The sequence below is a fragment of the Triturus cristatus genome, chromosome 8 (assembly GCF_964204655.1).
Source record: "Triturus cristatus chromosome 8, aTriCri1.1, whole genome shotgun sequence".
NCBI classification, from domain to species: domain Eukaryota; kingdom Metazoa; phylum Chordata; class Amphibia; order Caudata; family Salamandridae; genus Triturus; species Triturus cristatus.
Genome location: NC_140591.1, coordinates 334,609,223 through 334,632,725, shown reverse-complemented (window position 1 = coordinate 334,632,725; position 23,503 = coordinate 334,609,223). Strand labels below are relative to the sequence as shown.

Genomic DNA, 23,503 nt, shown 5'->3' with positions numbered 1-23,503 from the left:
TAAGAGCATTTAAAAAAACAAAATGTGGTCAGGCTGGGGTGGGGAATGGGCGGGTAACAAAGCAACATATGGAGAGGGCAGACTTGAGAGATAAAAATGGGAGCAGAGAGCGGGCTACGTGCAGTGGCACAGAGGGTGAGAGGACGGGGCAAAGCACAACAGCAATGGAGGGCGGGAGAAACCAGGAGAACACGTGAGAGAAAACCACACGGAGCACTAGGGATGGGCAGAGAAGCCCACAAGGAGCACTTCTAGAGAAGACAGCACTCCGAACAGACTGTAATGCTAAAATCAATTATTGGTTTTGCCCAACACTGCTTGTTCGCATGCATCGTCCAACATCTGCTGCGCCCTTGTTTCCTTTTGAAGCATTCATATTGCTTATATCTTGACAGGTACATAAACACCTACACATTAAAACAGCCCCAGAGTGTGAAAACCTTTGAAGAACTAACGCTGAAGAACGTATCAATTTCTGAAGTAAGTGTTGTGATTGAAATGTATGCGGGTGTGCAAATGCACTTCAGTTTATGATTTTAAATCATTTTTGCAGAACTGTCCATGACACAAATAAACATTTGTTTTTTAGTTTATAAAGCAATGTTGAAACATTCTTGCACTGCACGCTGTGCTGGTCTCCTACCAGGATCTAAAAGCAAAGCATTTTGTAGGGATCCAATCACAAGTTTAGGTCTTTCCTTACGCCCTGGCCACTCTGATATATAGGCGCGCCCCAGAAATATGGACCCTGATTGCAAAGCATGATTATGTGGAGAAGACAATGCAATGATTCCCTGGTGTTGTATTGGTGACTCCATATTATAGGGACAAAGGGTCATAGTGATCCATCTGGAGCACATCGTATTGGCGCTACTAATCCTCTTGTCTTGTCCACTTAATGTAGTGTAATATTGAGGCAAACGATGAAGGGCTGATGACAATTTGCAGTCTCAATATAGATACATAGGCCAAAGCGGTAGGCCACTCCAACGGAGTTGATGCAGCATCTGAACATGTCCTACATTCATTGCCCACAAGTGGGACCAGACGAACCCTTTGCTTCTCCCACTTGAGACATGTAGAGCCAGACATCCACAAACACCAGGATAATGCTAAGCCTTCCTGGACACTGGGCAAGAGAAACCAACTGTCAGGAGGTCCATTAGTGGAGAGCTGCTTCTGTATGAATGCTGCTAAAATAGTTGTATGTTACTTGTAGTGTGGTTACTGCCAGAGATTACAAGATGCTCACAGGCTGGTCTTGCACAGATCATAGAATTCCCCAGCTACATCTCACAAAGCAAAAAACCTGGGGATCATATCAAGAGTAGAGCTTTCACTTATACCCCACTCCAAAAGAGGTAAGGCCTACAGGAGCCAATACTAAGGATATAGGCAGAACTTGACACCCATCCGTACACCTGCCACACACTTAGGATAGGACCATTGACATCTGATTCACCAAGAAAACCACACAACAAATAGAGAGACAGGTAACTGTGGCTTCGGGCTCATGTGATTGGACGGAAACATATGGTATCGTAAAAAACTCCATCAATAGTTCCAATATTATGCATCTAAAACAATGTCATCTGCTTTAATTAACATAGGATGAAGTAATGGTCAGGCTAAATCATGTCATCAAAGTTTGAAGTGTTCAATATAAATCTTTTTATTAAAAAAAGCGGGTGTACTTTTAAATAGCCAAACATTCTAAGGACTCTTTTCCAAACTTTAACTTTGATGTCTACAAACACGGTAAATTATACAGAAACTCTTCTTTTCATCTTTTCACTACCCCACCACAATTCTACATTTTCATAACTTAATAGACTATAATGCCTGAAATAATACATCAATAAACGCAGGGCTGATACGTTTGCTGGGTTTTAACTGTCATTATGTGTTCTCACCTCGGGAACTCTAAAGTTAATTAATCCTAATAATAGGCACCCTCCCTCTTAGGGCACATATGGCTAGCTGGTCTCATTCGCAATTTGCACCCCAATGTCCAGCATGTGGCTATCCAGCTGAGTCTGATTTGCATATTTTATTTTTTGTCAAGCCTACCAGAGATCAAGGAAGCATTGGCTGGTTCCATTACTAAAAAACCTAGGTTTTACTCAGCATCTCCCAGCATATAAAGTTCTAAAAACAGAGTTAACAGCTCCCATAATATTCGCAGTTGCGAAATTTTTAACAGCCATGTGGTTCACCCGCAGTTACTATATAAAATTGAATAGCATGCCTGAATGTTGTTCTTGATAATTATGGTACATTTGTCATTGATTATTGCACCTTGTCTTTTGAATTTTATATATTTCACCGCAGTTGCGAAATTTTAATAGCCATGTGGTTCAACTGCAGTTACTGCATAAAATCGAATAGCCTGAATGTTGTTTTTGATATTTATGGTACATCTCTCATTGATTTATTGTACTTAGTTTTTTGAATTTCATATACTCTACTGTATGTAAATTTGTTTTATTCTTTTATGGTCCTAGTGACCGAAATAAAGTTGATAATAATAATAAATTAATCCTAATAATATTCCTGTGTTAATGGAGTTTCACAGGGACCGTTTCTCTTTACCAGGCTCCAGCCTTAAATAGATCAGACCTATTTCCGGCCTATCACCCCATTTTATCTTATGCTAATTTGTATGACGTCATATCATCCAGGAGAGTAACCTGGCAGTAAGAAAACGTGAACCCCCTAACTGATAACTTCTGTGCCATAAATTCCCACACTGTAAAGAAAGTAAAAGGCAACCCAATAACCCCCTGCAAACTTGGGTCTGATTATACAGCAACAAACAGAAAGTGCAAACAATTAGTTCATTCTACAAACAAATGCACAGTGTTTTTTAAAATACAGAATTGATCATTAATAGCAAAAGTCATTCAACAAACAAATACAAGGTTTTTTAAATTGGAATTAATCATTCATAGCAAAACTCATTCCTTTGTTGTTATCATTAAATGTTAACTTAGTTAAATAAGGAAAATATATTCAGAGGCACACATGCGAAATAAAAAAGTTTACTAATTTCAACAAGTTACATTGGCCAGTACAATTGACAGACCTGTTTCCAACCCAGTAGATGACGAAGGGGCTATCATTTCTAGCATGCAATACTCAGATGACCCCATATAAGTTATTTAAACACAGTTCTTTGAAAACAGGTCAGGTGACTGCTGGTTCATTATTGCCAAATCAGAGTAATGAGTAATCCGTTGGTAACACAATCCGCAGATGAAGCCAATTCGATTGGAGCTTTATTAGGTGGCAAGTAGTGGAAACATCTGGACGTTTTAGGCTCTCAGTTAATAGGCGCAACCATCTTCAGGACCATGCTGAGATGATAATTAAAAAACCTGGTCAAGTCTGGATGAGATAAAGTATAGCTTTGCAATGTTCATCTTAAATTCGAGAATTAAACAATTATGTGTGGCTCACAGGACATACATGAACACACATGAAAAAAAATACTAAGTGTCAAAGAGTGCAAAGAAATAGTAAGGAGGAGATTTACCATTTTTTCACACAGCGCAGTGCAGCAGCCGCAAATGTTGTGCTGCGTGAAAAGGAGAGGGGTGGAGAGCGTCCAATTTACTAAACTAAGGCACTCTCCTTCCCTCTTCCTCGTGCCGGCGCTGAAATCAGCTGCCGTGCGCCACGCAGACAGCTTTGCGCCATGTTTTAAGGGTGTCTCCGTGAGTCTAGCATAGGTTTTGTACTGGGAGGGTGTTCTTCCAGTACAAAATGCCATGCTTAGACTAACTTGAAGCCTTTTCCCACTTTGTATGTGTGCTGTACAGTGCAGCACACATGCAAAGTCGAAAAAGGAAGGAGAAATGAAAGCATTTTGCCTTTGTTGTGCCTACTTAAAAAGGGCGCAGTTTTCTCTTGCTAAACCCTGTTTACTTTCTTTAGTAAATTGGGTTTAGCATGAGAAACCTTGGGTGGTTGCCCGGGAACCCATGGTGTGCCACCTTGGCGCCAAGTAATGCAAAGCAGCGCTGTCCACTGCTTTGCATTACTTTTCTGTCATTTCCAGCGCTAAACAAGTTTAGTAGTGGAAAGCAGATCGGAAAGAAAAGATTTTGTGCAGATTTGCGTCACTATTGTGACACCAAAATGGCGTAAAATCTTAGTAAATCTCCCCTAAGAGTCAGAAATTGTAGTGTGCTGAGTGACGCCCGTTGTGGGAGCATACCACAACTGAATACAATTGCAACAAAGCCATAAGAACTAAGTCCAAATAACTCTGGACGCATGGGAGGAGCAGGGAAATACAGATATGCCAGAAAGTGAAATGTGACCTGACCTGTCGTGGGAGCACACCACAACCGAATAAAACCGCACAAAGCCATAAGAACAAATATGTCTGGACACAGGGCACGAGCAGGAAAATACAGATATATTAATCAGAGTGAGAAAGTACACATGTTTCAGCAAAGCCATGCTTACACTTTCCATAGATTACTTCATGTTTGGGGCAGTGCTGTAAATGGGAAATTAGAAGTGCCGGTACTCACTAATTAGACCGGGTGGGTAGTTAAGGGCGTGTCTATGAGCCAGGAATTTAACAATAGCCACCTAAGTAAGCTTTAATGGAAATACTCTGATTGTCATGTAAAGCGCTTAAATGCCCATGGGCCAAATTCGTGCAATATCAAACTGCCTCCATACATAAGAGACATGGCAAGCATCAGCTTCTATGTCATACGAGCAGAGCCAAATTTTTGGCAGTTTGATATTGCGCGAATTTGGGCCATGGGCATTTAAGCACTTTACATGACAATCAGAACATCTGCATAAAGCTTACTTTTTTTAAGACCCCTTGTTAAGGGAGTTGTCCAGAATCACAAGATGATGAGCCGACCACGGAATTCGAACCTGTTTCTCCAGTTCCACTCTCGGCACCTCTGACCATATCCTCATTCTTGTTGCGATGACAATGCGAACCAGATGCGCAACTAGAGTCAAATTTCAGGGAGGGGGGCTAATTCTTCCAGCAATAGGCAGAGTGGAGTTGCAGGGGCTCTAAGAAGGGGTGAAAAACAACAAATCCTCATTAAAAAGCAAATGGTCTTTTAAAGACCTGTGAAGTACTCGGGTGCGGCTGTGTGTGTGCCCGAGAAGCTGTTTCACACCGGGCTGCCACACACGGGGGGGCTGAAGCCTTTTGAGCCCAATGGGCGTTGCGCACCTGATGAGAACCTAACACTGCAGGAGCAACCCAGCGCAGAAATACACAGGCTGTTGCCAGCCAGAGCTATCCTGGCTGATGACGGCTGATAGCCAGAAACCGGTCCTAGGATGCTTGATTCCGGTCTAGGGAAGACATGGCTTGGCAGTTCGGGCTGGACTGTTCCCATGAGGCACAGGGTCAAGACTGATTTGCATATGGCCATGTCTGGACTAGGGTGGCGTAGTGGGCAAAAGAACGATGGATTTAACCCAGATCTCTTGACTGGGGGAGAATGTCTGCATTGTCAACATTCCGTCCATCATTTGTTTGTTGTAACGCTTTTCGCCCTAAGTGGGATGGGTATTCCCAGACGTGAGACCCATGCTCACTACGGCACTGGAGTCAAGTTTGTTGTAATGCCAGCCAGAGCGGCACATAAACACGCTCCATCTGAAAGGGTCATTTTCAGTTTTTGCATTGCACTGACCCGTACTTCAGGGCCTGAGCCCTGCTGCTTCTGGGAGTACCGGTACTCTCCTTGTCGGAAAATAAGTTCCAGTACTCAGGGGGAGAAAACTGAGAAGTGCCGGTACACAGTACTGGTGAGTCCCGGACCATTTAAAGCACTGGTTTGGGGTAAAGACAGCGGGAAATAAATCAAAGAGGAAGAGATGCCATTGCTAAAAAGTATAGACCCGCAGGAGTGGCTACATAGATGATACTCATGGGACTTATCGGACAAAAAAGGCACCGAAAGGCACGAATCAATGCTACAAAAGGTCATGAACATCATTGCTTGCTATCGAATCAATCACAAAATACAAAAGGCATAAGGCGACCACGGTATGGAATTACCTAACTTGTGATCATTAATTAATCCAATGAGTGAACGCCAAAGCCGCTCAGAGTTCAGTGCAGGAGTGAGTGAATCGGGAAAAAGTAGCTATAAGCAGAGGCATGCACCAGGAACCAAACAACGTCTGCCATGTTTTATTTTGCTTGTATGCCTCTGGATATGGTTTTCTTGCTTCGAAGATCAACGTGGGATTACACCGTGACTCTCTTTGCCCTCTCAGCGCCAGCGTCAGCACCTCGCCGGACCCGCTTCGCGGGTCCCGCAGCGCCCACTAAACATCTGAAGGGCGGTCTGAAACGGCTGTGACTCAAGCGGGGCAAGAGCTAGTGGACAGGGCTGCGAGCAGCAGGGGACTCCATTGTCCAGGAGCCCCTGCGTGCCCAATTGCCTACACCTGGGCTGCTCTCCCTGGTCGACCCGCCCCCCTGAACAGTTTCCAGCTTAAAACGGAGCGTAAAAGCATCTTTTCTGGGATTTACCTTTGCTTCGAAGATCAACGTGGGATTACACCGTGACTCTCTTTGCCCTCTCAGCGCCAGCGTCAGCACCTCGCCGGACCCGCTTCGCGGGTCCCGCAGCGCCCACTAAACATCTGAAGGGCGGTCTGAAACGGCTGTGACTCAAGCGGGGCAAGAGCTAGTGGACAGGGCTGCGAGCAGCAGGGGACTCCATTGTCCAGGAGCCCCTGCGTGCCCAATTGCCTACACCTGGGCTGCTCTCCCTGGTCGACCCGCCCCCTTCCTTACGCACTTTACACATTTAAGGATCTACCCTCCCGCAGCGCGGGAGCGCGCGGGAGCGCCCGGGGCTAAGCCCGGGCCAAGGGCGGGCCCGTCTGAGCCCGTCCGTGACCGATCGAGGCCGGGCTGGGCCCACCCCCTAACATCTGAGGAAGAAGATCTAAAAGGTGAGACCGCGCTTGCTGGGGTCTCTGGATCCATCTAACCAGTGGGCCCTGTGGCCAATTTATTCGTAGTATACAATGAATAAGCCTGGTAATAGAGAAGGCATGCCCTTGGGTTCAACAGGAGGTGCCTTAATGGGAACCCTTGATAACTTTCTCGTACGTGTCCAGTCAGTTCTGGCTAAGGACATAGAGTTAACAGAAAAAAGACTGTCTCTTGATATTTTATGTGACAAGAGATCGTCACTGGGAACTATCGCGAGCTCCAGATCCCCACCGTGTCACACGCACAATACCTCGACATCTGCAGGGCTAACATCCCCTGCGATGGATCTGTGTAACAGCGCAACTATAGTATCCACTGAAACGTTGGGTGCCACGGTGGAAGGGTCAACTGTAGATACTGCCGTATCACAACCTAAGCCTTTGACAACTCTCAAGACCCGCTCAGCAAGTAGCGCCAACGGGGGTTGTGCTAAACAGTATACAGGCCTAACCGGGAAAAACAAGCGCAGAGGCGGCCAACAGTCTACGGCAGCCAAAAAGGCGAACCCTGGACCTATGGTCGGCTCAGGATCAGATTCTGCTTTATGTCCTGAAACTACTATAAGAGAAGGAAGACAAAATTCACCGTTACTCGAGGGGGGTAACCCCGTGAACCAGGGAGACAAAGCTTTTTGGAAAAAATTGGACACAATTTTAAAAAATGTATGTGCTCCTATTTACGAAAGACTGGGGTCAATCGAAAGCAGACTTGTGTGTATGGAACTGGCATGGTCTTCGGCGCGGCAACGTGTTGACGGAAGTGGCCAGAATAGTCAACTGGGATGTGCCAATGACCAAACTGGATGCTGTAAATCCAATTGCACTAAGAATACCCAAGTTAAGGTCAATGTTGCTGCAAATACCGAAACACAAAGGCCAACAGAACAATGCGACACAGTGGAAGAAGTCAACCACCAAAACGGAAAAAGTAACCAAAAATCTAATCCAGCTGATGGTGGAACAAATAGAACTTTATCCACCTCAACAAATAATGTCGAACAGTCCGCGCAGGCACAATCCCTGGCCCAGCCCCCCTCAGGTTTGATCGATATACATCTCCCCCCCGAGGCTGCCCCATATGTAGTCGTTTTGACTGGTGTCCCACCCTTGGCAAATGGCACTAGGGAAACATACTGGGCCTTAAAAAACAAATGTATATTTTGGCTCAACACTAAACGGCCATTGCCGGGCACTATGCGTGCTGAAATCCTATTTGCCAGGAGGGTAAATTGGGTGGGCAGCAAACCTAAGACAATTAAGGGCGACTGTGTCATAATCAATTTTAGAGATAAACACTGTGTTGACTATATTTGTGGATGGTCCCAGATTGCTGACATTTCATCCCCAGTTAGAACAGCGCCACTATCCTACTTCTATGCTCTATCACCCCAACCTTTGTTAAAGCCATCTGGAAGGAAAGATATGCGCATGGGTCAATCAATGGGGGACATTAGGTCCTTTAATCGATATGATGTGTTGTCTGGTCTGTCTGATTGTGATTGACAGAAGTGCAATAGTGGTTGCTCCAGTCTTGAAATGGAGTACGTAGCCCTTGGGACAGCCCATGGAAATAAAATGGTTGAGATGTTGAGAACGGTGAACCCCAGAATTGACAGTGATTCAAATATGACTGTAATAACAAGTGACATTATTAGAGATGTAGAGCAAGTCCCATGCCTTATGTCTGGACAGGACATACCAGCTAGAAAGCCATCTGTTACGAATATAGGTCAATCTAAAGGAATCCTGGGCACTGCAGGATGCACAACATTTTTGTCCTGGAATGTGGCTGGTATAGGATCCAAATTAGCATCACCATTATGGTCTGATTTCATTGATGACCATGATATCTGCCTCTTCCAGGAGACATGGTCGGTAGAGCCAGTGTTTAGGAAGGGCTATTTGAATTTTTATGTCCCTGCAGTCAAAAAGCCAAAGGGCCGTCCAGTAGGTGGTTTGGTCATATGGATTAAACAATCTCTAAAGTGCAAAATACATCCTTTCCAATACCAGCATAATGATATCCTAGGCATAAGAGTAAATTTCCCATCAAACTCGTGCATAGATATTTATAATGTTTATGCTAGAGGATTGCCGGGGGGTAAAAAGTCGGAGGTGGTAACTGCACTTAACTCTCTTATTGAATCAAGATCTACTAAAATATTCCCACTAGTAGCAGGTGACTTCAACACGACCTTCGAACCGTTGGGTCACCAGGACTTGCATTTATCGGAAGAGGAGGATATAAGATGGGGTATCCCGCAGCTCGAGACTAAAATAGTAAGCAAGTGGACTGAGGCTGCCTTACACCTAAAGGGGTTCTGTCTGACCAATCAACTGAGGGCGGCAAACGGTAGGACACCCTCTGACAGAAGAAGGTGTAAAACCTTTGATACTGGTGTTAGGTCTAGCACTATAGATTATATCTTGGTCCATCTCGGGATGTGGTATGGTCTCGAAGATATGATGGTAAAACCTCGAATTGAAAGTGACCATAACCCACTAGTAGCCTACTTTAGATCAGGCTTGGGAGAATGTATGGTTAATGCAAATGTCACGGAAGGTATGCCTGTTCGGCTTACAAATGACGAACGTCACCTGAAGTGGGAAAAAGTTGTACAGCAACCCGATCTTGTCGAGAAAATAGAAAGTAGTTTGGATGAGGTGCTGCTATTAATAGGGACGGATTGTAATATCACCCAATCTGATATAACTGCAGAGAACATACATACTACGTTCTTCGCCAAACTTAAAAGTTACTTTTGTGAAAAAACTTTAGCAAAACGATCCCACCAAAAAAAACAAGAGAATTGGTTTAATAATAATTGTCAGCAAGCACGGAAAGAACTAGGAATTGCGCTCAAATCTAAGGATCTGAGCAAAATAAAGCAGGCAAGGAGTAACTATAAGAGGGTATTATGGAATGCCAGAAAGGAGTGGGAGGAGAGTGAATGGCAAGACCTTAAGATCGCGTGTAGCGGAAAGAACCAAAAGAAGTTCTGGGACGTATTTAAGTGGAAAAGGGGGGAAGTTATAGAAAGTCCACATAATTCTGTTCCCCAGGATGATTGGATAAAGTTTTTTAAAAGTCAGTATGCTAAGGATACTGATGACAGTCAGTTTGTATATGAATCCATTTTTTATAGCGAATCGCCTTTTAGTGTTAAAGAGGTTGACAGAGCTCTTGATACTGTAAATCTAGGCCGGGCTCCAGGTATGGACCTAGTCCCTGTAGACGTGTTTGTATATGATAGACAGAGATGGCGCCTTTACATTGCCTACCTGGCTAATGCCATCGCTCAGGGTATGGCAATACCACAATCGTGGAAAGGCGCTGAAATAGTCCCTATATATAAAAAAGGTGACAAGTCTTTGGCTAGCAACTACAGGCCTATTAGCTTAATAGACGCCATACAAAAAATTATTGGACGGCTGGTGCTGGGGAAAATCCAGTCTTGGATGGTGGATGCAAATATCCTGAGTCCTCTACAGGCTGGTTTTCGCCCCAAGACCAGTACTATTGACCAGGTTTTTAGATTCCTAATGCTGTATTGGAGGACAGTGGTTTTAGATAAAGGTGTCTTGTATGCAGTATTTGTCGACCTGCGGGCGGCATTTGATTTGGTCCCACGTGGCAAACTGTGGCAAGTACTCAAGGAGCTGGGTATGGCGCCGGAGTTGCTGGCACTTGTCGCCCGCTTACATGAGGACAATTTTGCTCGGGTACGCTGGGGTAAACCCGGAGAGGTTACCGAACCTTTCCCCGTTGAGAGGGGTGTGCGGCAGGGTTGTGTCTTGGCACCTACCCTGTTCTCACTCTTCGTCAACGGGGTGGCAGAGTTCCTCTCTAGGGTCCCAACGGACGCCCCAGCTTTGGCTGGGGTTCGTGTCCCGGTCCTCATGTTTGCGGATGACACTTTACTAGTTTCAAAAACTCCGATTGGCCTCCAGCTAACCTTGCGGCGCTTCGAAGAGTTTTGTCTATCGCGTGGACTGGAAATCAATGTCGCGAAGACTAAGTTCATGGTGCTCAACGGCCCCAGACCTAATAAAATGTATAGACCATTCAAAGGTGCAATCCTTATGAATGGATCCTCACTAGAACAGGTCGATGCATTTACGTATCTGGGAGTAACATTGCAGAAAAATATGCACTGGAACAATCATATAGAACTTTCGACATTAAAATACCAGCAACAGTCTGGTGTTCTAATGAAACGGTTTAAAGCCTCTAGCCATTATGCAATGGGACTAAAGGACATCATAGAAAAAGATTCATCTCATAGGATTGAATGGTTGAAATCTTTAAAATCATTACTATATCGTATGGGATTGAGAGATCTTTGGGATGACCCCTCTAATGCAGACTTCCCTTCAAAAGACTTTTTGAAAAATAGCTATTGGGAGATGATTGGCTTAGAATTATATATTAAAGGGTGCTCATCTACTCTAACTGGCAGATTTCTGGAGTTTAAACCCGACACCAGACTGGAATTGTATTGGGGCCTAATAGAAGTTCCTTCTGATCGCAAATTTTTTTTCCAGTTCAGGATAGGCACACTTCCGGTGCGATCATTTACATCTCATTGGGTAATGGGGTCGGAAAGCAGATGCCCAAAATGTTTAGACAAGCATGAATCTATGAGCCATTTTGTCCTCTTTTGTCCGCTCTATACCGTTCCACGCAAGAAATGGGTATTACCTGTTTGCCGATTGTTGGGAACCCGAAATTACGTGGTAGCCATGAGGATTTTGTCAACTGATCCAAGCCCGACAATTTCTATTGCAATGGCAAAATACATTAAGTGGGCGTGGGCCATCCGGTCTAAATTGATCAAATGTCAAAGTAATTCTTAGAGGAAATAGACTAGATTATTATATATATTGGTTGGTTCGTCAATGTATCCAAGCATTCTGTCATTTCATTTTATGCTTTTTATATTTCGATTCATAAATGTAAAAATGTGTTGAAATTTTATGTATATTGTTTTATCACTTTTACAACTTAATTGTTGAATAAAGTATTGAATTGAATTGGTTTTCTTATTTAATTGAGCTAACATGCAATGATAAGAAGCAAATTCGTTTTTCTATGAACGATTAATTCTGGTCTTTTTTTTAAACCCTTGGATTTGTGTGTTGAATGAATGTTGATATAAGTGTGTAACTGTCTTTAAAAAACATGCCTATTTGTTTTTGAATAATTCCATAGTTTACATTTTCTGTTGTTGCAGTATAGACTCCCACCCTAACAAAAACTGGAGAAAACAAGCCCAAAATCAGCCTTTATCAAATTTGCCTGAAAATGTGGAAGTCTGAGCTTGACTGAAGAGTTGAAAGAATAGTCAGTCCAAAAATCCCTCTTGCTGCCCTCCAGTGTCACCTACATTGAGGACTTCTGATGATAAACCAAGCAATCTCTTTGAACATATTACCAATCTTAGTTAAGCCGATTGTAGTAGAGTTTATTGGTGTGTCTGTTTATTTTATGTGGATGGTTTTCATAAGAAAGTGTAGGCCCTTCAAACGCTGCTGAAGTAACTCAACGTGTTTCTTTTCTTAGGATTACCTTGCGGATAGTGGCGTGGTTCTCGCCTCTGAAGATTTTAAGCGTTTCACCTGGACGGGGAGTAGGCCTAACCAAACACCATTCTTTGGGTAGGTTTAATGGCTCTTGTTTGAAAATAAAATGTTAAATAATTGTTGTACATTTTTCAGAACGAACAATGATCTAGTTATGTCCAGAATATTGAATGACTAAAATTTTCATTCAATTAAAAAAGAAAAACTTTTGATCCTTGCTCTCCATTAACCTTTAATGCCTCCGTCAATTTAATTCAACAAAAATAGGTGGTATCTGAAAATAATCTTGACATAAATCCAGTTTCAGGGCTTTCCTGACAGATCTCTAATTTAATACTTGCTATTTATTGAAGCAGGGGAAAGAGAGATTACTGAGAACCCGGTGTATGATTACTACAATTGAATTTGCAGGATAAATGGTAATATTCATTTAATACAGGGCACGATACAAACTAAATTCCCTCTGGGTACTTAAATAATAGACAATAGTGTTACCCAACTAAATGGTACCCATTTTATTAATGGCACGCCTTCATAGTAGTTTGCTCTAGCTCTGGACTGGGTAATTACCCATAAGGTATCTGAAAGCCAATGCATTGTACCATCGCCATTTTTTAAGCTAGTTCAATGAAAGGGATCAAAACCTGAAGGGTTACATTCAAAGAGTGGGTTCATTATAAATTGGGGGAAAAGAGAGGAAACATTCCAGACATACCAAACAAAGATTCCCTTTACCACTTCCGCAAAAGAGCCAGGAATATGATGGAGCAGGAATTCCTAGAGACACCGCCACTTGGTTAGGTGAATTTTTTGTTTTCCTTTTAAAGCATGCAATATTCCATCTGTGATCCAAGGACCCTTCTCCCGAGTGGTACTTCCCATTATGATTTTCCTGCTTCGGTTTCTTCTCTGACCAGTATGGAGAAGACGAGGAGGACTATAGTTAAAACTGCTCTACCAGGAAAACCCTGGCTCATCTTCCCTTCTGCTAGAACCAAGCCCCCCTCGACCATAGATAAGGCCTTAATTATAATTATAAAACACTCAAGAGGGTTTAGTAAAAGTCCCTTCAAGACCACAAAGTCTGCAATTCAAAGGAAGGGGAGAGATCAGGTAGAAAGTGCAGGATAAAACTGTACCTTTTAGCACTATATAAAGTTTTTTTTTGTTTGAAATGTGTTTATTCATTAAATTTTAGCTGCTCGTTACAGAAGCGTGTAGGTTTAGTTTGGGTGTAATACAGTTCACAACACAATATCGTTCTACTTAAAGTTTCTGGTGTTTAGCTGGTTCTACTTGTGCTTTTTCACAATTAGCTGTTACTGCCTCTTCATTGGGGCAGATTATCTGAAGGGTAGTTCATTAAACCGTATGCTCCAGTCCAGTACCGCACTCTCTTACATTTAATTTCTTCACTCTGATATGAACATCAACCGCTCAGATTTACAGGCCTCACTTCATTCAACTTTTGAGGAAACTTTTTTGGATTTCAACTCAGTGCTACTCTCCGCTTATACTACAGCCGCACGCAGAAACGGATCCAGCCGTATGATCTCGGTATTAATCGTAGCAAAAATCTTTATCTTCCTGTGCCTCAAAATGAATATATATTTTAGAAAGTGCTTTGTCTAGAACTGCCCCAATTACGTGCTGGCACCACCCTGTCCTATCACATCATGGTTTCTGAAATCTGAACTCAGTTGGAAGTCACACACCATCCTGATAATTGTACAGCCCTTTGCACCTCTTTGGGGACACATCTGCACTGCTATACATGCAGAATAAATGTGAGGTCAAACAGAGCAAACTTGATTGTACATTTGGGAAACACAAAGAGGAAAATGATCCAGTGTCTTGGCCCAAAAAGTTCTAAAACTCTCAGTGCCCAGAACCAGCCAAATCTGAGGCCCTTCAAAAACTGTCTGAAGACGAGCCTCCTCACAATGGTCTTCTCCGTCCTTTCAGTCGCCACTTTGAGGAACTGGACTCTGAAGTCAATGCAGCCATGCTAGGAGGCAACCCTTAGGCTCTGATGCCCCTTTCTCGTCTTAACTTCAGCTGTCGACTGAATGGGGATCGATCGCCATTATAGTCTGGTCTTTTGTTAAAATGCTGTCCCTGCATAGTGTCTTCTAGTCACAATACTAAACAATTACATTAATAAATAAATAATGTAAGAATGCATTACATCAATAGACCCTTGGAAGACACTTGTTGATTGCGTAGTTAAGTGGAGTGTGCACAGAGTGAGAATACAGGACCTTCATATTGAGCTGTCAATCATCTGTTGCAGCCTGTGGTCACTTGTATTCTTGAGAAAATAATAACATTTTCCCTGCACTCAAAATGGCTGCTTAGGACCCGACTGCACACGCGCATATACCAGGAAGAGCGGCCGAACATTGTCTATCCAGGAGGGTACCATTTCCCACCATGAGAGAGGGCATCCCTTCCCTTACCAGAACAATGACAGGAAAGAGGAGGCGGGGTCTAGCAAAAACTCCTGCCACAATGATTACCATCATAAGCCGCTGTGTATAACTGAGGCAGGCCGGGCGAGGGCTATCCAGGCAAACGCTGCTGCCGCTCGCCGATCTACAGTTAATCAACTAAATATAAACTGCCATGACTGCATGCAGCAGCTCAGATATGAATGTGACAGCTTTACAATGGGAGGGTGTGAGGCACTCGGTCTGTAATCATTGCTGACGTTTCCTTGTTTATAAGGGCTCGCATTTATTATGTGCTGTGTGCCAAGCACTGCCCAACTCCAAACAATGAGGAGCAATTGATATTGTATACGTGAGCACTGGTGGCATTATATAGTAGCGGTGAGTAAAGACGTGTTGAGTTCTAACACTAGATTTAGAAACCCCCCTACAACAGATCATCACACGCCCACCCCAGTCTGCGATGGACCCCCCCCCCCCCCCAGAGAGCCAACAAGGCTATGAGCCTCTACAAGGGGCAGACCTTATGTTTTACAAATGCCTCTAATAATTTAACATATACCAAGCTCGAATTAAAATTTGGGCTTGCAAGAGAGAATTTGGAACTGGAATACGTTTTTTTCATATGGATAATTGACATTTCATGAAATCATACACGCAAACAGACAAAGCAAGTAGAGGGAAGGAAGCTGAGATAACTCCTACAGCTGAATAGGTAAAGGCATCAAAACAATCATGACTTACAAAAGACCGAAACCTATCATTCAAAATCTTAAAACTTAATGGGGCATATCTCGCAAATATTAAAGAGGTTGAGTGAAATGGTTCCCCCTTACAAGTGCAATGTGGGCTATTAGGTTGAAACCACGGTTGTGCCCCTGTAGAGGAACGTGAAGAGTAGCAGAATGGAATAAAAAGCATTCCCCATAAGGACTTTTTAGGTAAGTGAGATTATGTGATTTGCCCACAGTCACACGGTGTTGAGTCAAGCACTGAGGCCGGGATTCTTACCCTGGAACCTCTAGACTGTTTCAGTCCTTTAGGTGATGGCATTTCTCAAGCACTCAAGGGTGATGGCTCTGTGTGTGAGCGGTCAGTGTGCTCAAGGTCAGTAGAGCATTGTCTTCCTTGAGTACGAGAGCGACATGAAGTATGACCACAGAATCCATTTGACACAACGAAAAGCAATACTAAACTAGGCAAGGATTGGAGAGAATGAGAAAAAATGGGAAACTCTGATGAGAACATAGGGATAGGGTGCGCTTCAGAGGTGCATAATCCAATGAATTCAAACTGATTGGAGACAAGGGCTTGGACCACTGGAAGCGAAGATGTTTAATCCTGTTATACACCAATTAATGCACAGATCTCCATAAATGAAAGCATCAAGTTATACTTCTCATTGGCGCTGCACAATGACGCGAAATTCTGCCTCCTCTTTGCCCTACTGCTCCTGTAAACACAGTGTAACACTTTGAGCCTTCAATGTGCACATTACACAAGATAGTTGGCCACTGCAGCCATGGATGTGATGCTATATGAAAGAGACACTAATAAATGAATAAATGATATACTTTGTGAAGTGCAAAAGCTGGCCCATGGGGCCTCCTGGTGCTGGAAGGGAGGCAGTGAGTACAGTCGCCAGCATCAGACTAAGGAAAGTTGAAAAAACAAATGTTCAACTGTTTCTTGAAATGAGTTTCATCTGCAGTGCGGCGTAGGGCAGAGGGAATATTATTCTATGACTTACATACTAGATAAGTGAAGGACGGCCCTGGCCCCCCAACGTTTAGTGAGCTTGTGCCTAGGAATCTTTAGGAAACAGGCATCACCAGGCCTCAATGCTCTAGAGGAATGATAGGGAATCATTCAATCAGATTAATAAAGTGCATACCTGCCAACCAGGCATCCCATGCTGGCAGCAGAGAAAGGAGCCAAGGAAAGAGACCAATCATTGGCTTTAGCCAAACCTTCAATTGTTTCCTAAACTGGTTTTGATTAGTAATTTGACGAATGGAAAGAGGCATCTCATTCCAAGCCTTAGTCGTCAGCTAGGTAAAAGATCGGTTTCACTGAGTCCTTCGATGAAACCAAGGCATCTTCAGGAGTGAGGCTTCCTCTGATCTAAGAGGACGACAAGGCAAATATTGACAAAGCCTGTAACCGAGCTACTTGGGGCGACCTTTTGGAAAGAGCAGAAGGCAATAACCAGAGATTTAAAAATATTAAATTTCTTGATAGGGATCCAGAGAAGCTTTACTGTTTGACATCGAGGTACGCCAAGGATCAGCCTAGCAGCTGCATTTTGAACGACTTGCAAGCGATCAAGCAGGTAGCTAGGCTGACCCATATACAAAGTGCATAATCTAGAAGTCTATAAGTACTGGCTGCATGTATAATGGTATTCTGAGATTCTGTCGGGACAGATTCTAAAGTTTATTTTGAAGTATGGATCAAAGAAAAACACATCTCAGCAACTGCTATGATCTGGGAGTGACAAGAGAACTTGTCATCGAACCTGACCACAAGATTTTTTGCTATAGAACTAGAAATTGGAGCAAGCCACCAATCATTAAACCAGCCAGCGCTAGTCTGTCCAACCAAAGATTCTCTGGCTTAGAGTAGTTGCATCTCAGACAATTCCTTTACCTCCATTAGGCATCTTTTATGGGCAAGCTGCCCAACTGTCGCCTTTTCTCTAAATGTGAGAATAAACTGTGTTTCATCCGCCGACAAATCCAACAAGATTAGGGCGGCCACCTAATCCTGATCCAGGCAGATCTTAATAAATTAGGAAACCTCAAGCAGCACTGTTTCTGCACTGTGCCTTTGGCAATAGCCAGATTGTGATAGATCCGGCACATTGTGTTGTTCCAATTACTTATTTAACTGCTGATTAACATGTTACTCGAGCATTTTAGAGGCAGCGGGCAGAAAGGAGATGGATCACAAATTGTCCAACATCGTGGGATCAGTTTTAGGGTTCTTAAGTGGAAGGAATCACCACTAATTGTTTCCTTCTCTTTGAGACTAATCCAGAAGAGAGTGATGAATACAAATTCTATTTAGAACAGGATTGGTAGTCTCGATAGCAGATGCCAAAACATTGGGTGGGCAGGGATCAAATGGAGAGCCTGATCTACATTGTAAAATCTCCTGCGCGATTCTTCTAAAGAGATCTGACTGAAACTAGGAACAAAAGACTTTAGTGAGGGCCATACCAGACCATAATTCAAAAAGCGATTCAGGCCCTTGTTAAATTTTGTCTACCTTCTCTTCAAAACAGGCAGACAGGTTGTCACACAGCTCTTGAGTAGAGCAAATTCTTAGTGATGCAGACTTTAGGATGGAGAAATGCTTTGAAGACAGCCTTCCCCAGAGATGTTTAGGACATGGAGATTGTTATCTTGATACTCCCCCTGCTTGATTCTGTTGTGATCATCAAGTTTAGTTTTGCTTCTTTGCTTACTGCTTGGTAACCAGCTTGTGGTCAGGAATCTAAGTCCCATTGAATTCTGTGCAGGACTCTCTCGGTTGTAAAATACGAGAAGAACGATGGTGAGTAGACATGTGGAGTGTGCATACTAACGGATGACATCTAATCATAACACTTCCTATAGAGTAGAATCTCATAATGCATGGCTCTTTTGTGAGAAAAACAACAAAATGAGAAATGACATGTTGCTTACAACATTATTTTCTTATGGTGATCCCTGTGTTTTCACTATTGCAGGAAAAACAAGAAATCCAGCTATAATTTTACAAATGGCTCTTACAACTGGACAAAGACAACCTGCAATGACTACTATATTCAAAACAAATAGGTAAAATTACTATACTGTATTTATAGAGTTTTAAAACTTTAACTGAACATTCACTTTGTGACACCTCATATCTTCATCAGACACTTTTGTACAAGAACAAAATACAATTTGATGAGCCCAAAGACCTGGGAACAGAACCACCTCAAACCAGAAAGTTAAAATCTTTGGGGTTACCATGGACTAGTTAGAACTCTCTTTTGATGCACAAATCAAACCCATAGGACAGTCTTCTAACATGAATAAAGGTGAGGTGAGTGCTATCATCCTCCAGTATACCCAATGTGTGGATATTACTGTGGTCCTGGAGTCTTCCCATCTAGATACAGCTACGGTGTCTACACTGAGGCTAAACTATAAACCCGGGGTCTGCAACTGTTCGATCGCGAGCTACTGGTAGCTTGACGACACCCTGTGAGTAGCTTGAGGCCCCCATATCCCTTTTAGTGCCCTTTAATGCCTTGCATTAAAAGAACATGAGGCTTGTCGTCTTGTTTTTTTAATTTGATGCCTTCTGCAGTACTTACACACTCGCCAAAAGCTGCTGCTTACATTAGCTGAATTGAATTTAGCTGGGGAGGGAAGGCGTGGAGAGGGGGAATGTCAGTGCAAAAGACCGAGCAGTTATACATTTCAACTACATGTATGCAGAGAGCTTTTTATTCTAACAGCCACTACGTTTTCAGAAGGTTGGCATTTAGGAACCTGTTTTAGAATGCGCTTTCATTTGATGGCTCTCAGTGAAGCACTAGTGGTTTGTTTGGTTTTGAAAACCTTGCAAGGGGTCATCTCAGCGAGAGCAGGGTGTTTGAGGTGGCTCTGCATGGCAGGACATATGAAGCTTTTCAGTCTGGGAACAGCAGCAGCTTCCTTGGAGGTACATATGGAAAGCTTATGATAGCCCTGCCTTGAAGGCGCTGTATGCAAACAGCCGGAAACACCTCCTCCCAGACCGTGATGCACATTGTACCATGCTGTTGTGGCTCCGTCCCTTAATAGCAATGCACATTATACCGCAGTGCCAGATTGTGGGGCACTTTATGCCACAGTTTTGTAACTGCGCCATCCGAATTTGTTTCACTCTATAAAAAAGCAGTCCGCCACCTGGACCAGTGCACACTGGATCATAGAGTTGCTTCTCCTCCGTGCAGACTGCAGCCCACATTGCTAGGCATGGCGGGGCGGTCTCTGGGAACAGTGCACAAATTGCCCAGCCTGCATTAGCTCACAATTTTCACTGATCAGAAGTAGTTCTCACCGCAAAAAAATGGTTTAGAAACCCCTGCCATAAAGGATTTAAAACCCAGCTGCTAGTCTTTACCTTAAACCTGAAAAAACATGACCACATAACACCCCACATTCAAATAGTGACACTGGCGAAACAGAGATTTAATCGGAAGATCCTCATGTTCAAACTCTACCACAGCGTAGGACTAAATAACCTTCATATAACAGCACCTTATTATATTCACGCTATCTTGTGCCCCATCCTCTCAGCTGCAGTAGCTTCAGACCAGTCCACCTGAAAAGGAAGCACATCTGAGGGCAAATCCACTAAGGTGCAAGACTGTGTTCTACACAATTGACAGTGTTACCTAATGTTTCTTCCTTCACGAACAACCTTCTTCAATTGAACCTATCACAAAGAGCTCGTTTACCTGTTGTGACGCCCAGCCCTCCTAGCCTAACCATCCCTCGTTCACGATGGATAGGACGCAGCTCACCTCCGACGACACTACTGTAACTATGGATAACACACAGCAGACGCAGCTCTACAGAGCCGCTGCAAAGCGGCCTGCGGACACTTTACAAAACCATGGGATTGCGCCTTCCAGTACAGATATCCCAAGACTCTGTTTCTCCATTCATTTATCATTAGCCACTGGGTTGGTGGTTTGCTATGTTAAGTGATTGATGTGTTCAGTGATTTGTGTCAGGTCGTAGAATTTCGAACCAAACCCCTTTACCTATCAACCTGATGTTGTTAGGCATCACAGTAATGCAGTTTAGGTGTTGAGACCAACAACCGGGTGAAGTAGTGTAGGGTGGTGGGTGAGAAGTAAAACAGTGAAAGTACAACAAATAAAAGAGAAACATACACATCTGTACGCTTTTGAGTGTCACTGAGGATGCATCAGGGCGATGGAGTCATGAAAAATGTTGCGCGGAGGGAAGGCTTTGTGTTGGGAGGGGATTTAATGAGTTTCAGGGGTGACAAAATGGAATGAAACTGCTTTATTGAGAGCTAAAAGGGAGGAAATTGTTTTTTGTTCAGCTAATAAGGCCCTTCAGTGCGAGTGGTTCAGTAGGAAGACTCAACAGAAGCTTCTAGCGGTGCAGGGGTGGTGGTTGAGCAAAGACAGCAGAATGACGTCATTATGAGAGTAATATACAGAAAGTTATGTTGTTGGTTGTGCACACATATGCCGTCGGTTCTTTATGGACTGTGGTGTAAGCTTTGCAGTATACAGTCGAGGATGCATAATTTCTAGGTATGTGAGTCTAAAAGTGAACAATGCTGCTCAACACCATTTCACAGGTACTTGTTTTCTTATTTTACAGTTTCTCAGGTATCAGCAGGAGCACGGAGTCCATCCTTTCATCAGGTCTGGGGCAGAGAGCCTACAATTCCAGCCGCAGCCACCTTGGGAAGGCAGGACCATTCTGATGTAGCGCTGAATGAAACCATTCCCCGCTGCCTCCCCCCTGCCGACTAGAGCTCTCTTCCTTCCTACACGTCATCACCTGTTGGGGGAATGTATGAGAAGGGCCCACCTGCAGTATTGTAGCTTTTACGGATTCCATACATCACCTCACCTCATGCTGGACAATGGCTGTGATGGGGGTCCTATTTGTGGGTCTTCCTGAATGTATTACAAGAAAGTGCGAAAAGGGGGTGCAGCTTACGCCTTCAATACATTCCAGATTATAATTGATGGGAAAACTTTAAATCCCTTCAATAAATGCCCCCAGATAGAACAGAATGCCCAATCAAAAAAAAAAGCGTGCTACATTTCTGAAGATGTTTTTTATGTCATGATCTGGATACTGAGTTTAGAACAAAAAAAACTCCCCACTGCCCCAAAACATTAACATAGAAATGTTTCAAATTAATTTAGGAAAAGGGCATTTCTTAGCCAATATATTTTTCCTGTCAAATTCTCATTTTTCTCAAGGGAAGTACTGGTTTTGAAAGACCCATCCAATTTTCCATCCCTCTAATGCACATATTCCCCACTATGTTGTTACTTACTTTTTAAATGAGAAAACTGCATGTCAAGTCACTGGAGACCAACTGGATAAGAAATATAGTACTGGATTAGAGGTTTGTTATTTTGTTTATAATTGATTGCTGTGATTGACTCAAATGTGTTTTTAAACCTCCAACTGACCAGTAAACAAATTGTTTCTGGTGGGCCCACTTGCTCCCATATGCACTTATGGCCATCTTTGCTGAAAATTCCATATTGTCCAATTGCATCTACTTAATGATATTGTATGATGTGTTCATTTTCCAGTAGTTTCCTGCCTGCCCTTTTGACCTCCCACCGCCCCCGAGTTTATGCAGCGTAGTGTTTCAAAAACCATGTTGATGTATCTCATGCATATATATCATTTGTAACTGTTTAACTGGAATTTGCACCATGGTCTACACTGATAATATGTAAAAGACTACATCGAATGAGATTAGCACAAGCATAATTTGCTCTGGGTAGTTTAAAAAAAGGGACACATTTTAGAATATTGCATGAAGTACCAGTCTATTTACACCATTGATGTTTACAGGTATGCAAGCCCTACAGCTCTTGTGTGCATTGCAGATAAAAGCAGTACCCTAAAACTGTTCAGAAATCCGAATCACAAAACACAGAATCACCTCACCTCCACTACTCAATGAAATTTCACCTTGCCTCAATTTAGTAACTGACCCTTTCAATAGAGTCTGCTGTATTATATTTATCATGTAAACTTACAAAATGGCCGCTCATCCAAAAAGGCCTACGTCATTCCAAACAAAAAATCGATGTTTTATTCGTGGAAAAGGTCGCTTCTGATTTCCTATTGTCAGTATATCCTTTTCCATCTATGAGAACTTTATATATTTATCTGGAGTTATAAAATTGTATTAACAATATTTTTGTGTAAAATAATAGCACTATTTATATTATTATTTTTGTATCAAACTCTTTGGTATGGTATCTCATAAAACATGACAGGTTCTGTTTTTGTGTGATTGTTTTTAAGTCTGGATCCCCTGCTCGTAGCAAAACGCAGGGAGATTATTTAAACTGTTTGTGGAGCAACACTGCCACCTGAAGGCTGCTAAATCCATGTCACTACAATGACGGTGGAAAAATCGACAGACGCAAATCTTAATCTCGATAAAAAAAAAATACTTTATTCTCAGTAGTCAGCTGTACATTAAGAAAGAAACCCTCGTTTTGTTTTCTTTTTACATTTACGAAGAAGTCCTCAGGAGGGATGGGCACAGATGTCAGATATTGTTGTGAGAGTGCACTGCATCCGATTTTCTGCCCTACGTGATCCCCAATCTGTCCCATGCTCCATTGCAGGGGACTCCATAGGGCCTCGTTACGCGAGTCGCGTATAATTCCAATATATGGGACCACTTCTGTTACCACACAT

At 43.0% G+C, this 23,503-nt stretch overlaps 1 protein-coding gene across 2 annotated transcripts in view; it reads left to right on the top strand.

Moving 5' to 3' along the window:
• Positions 1 to 23,250, top strand: part of FLT1 (fms related receptor tyrosine kinase 1) — a 389,921-nt gene extending 366,671 nt beyond the window's left edge. The window contains exons 28-31 of one of the 2 annotated variants that reach the window (XM_085621641.1): positions 396 to 480; positions 12,566 to 12,660; positions 18,769 to 18,859; positions 21,419 to 23,250. In XM_085621641.1, the coding sequence (XP_085477767.1) occupies positions 396 to 480; positions 12,566 to 12,660; positions 18,769 to 18,859 (271 nt within the window). In that variant the 3' untranslated portion in view covers positions 21,419 to 23,250. The remainder of the gene's footprint in view (positions 1 to 395; positions 481 to 12,565; positions 12,661 to 18,768; positions 18,860 to 21,418) is intronic. The other variant, XM_085621640.1, reaches the window with a different exon arrangement.
• Positions 23,251 to 23,503: the final 253 nt, after the last annotated feature.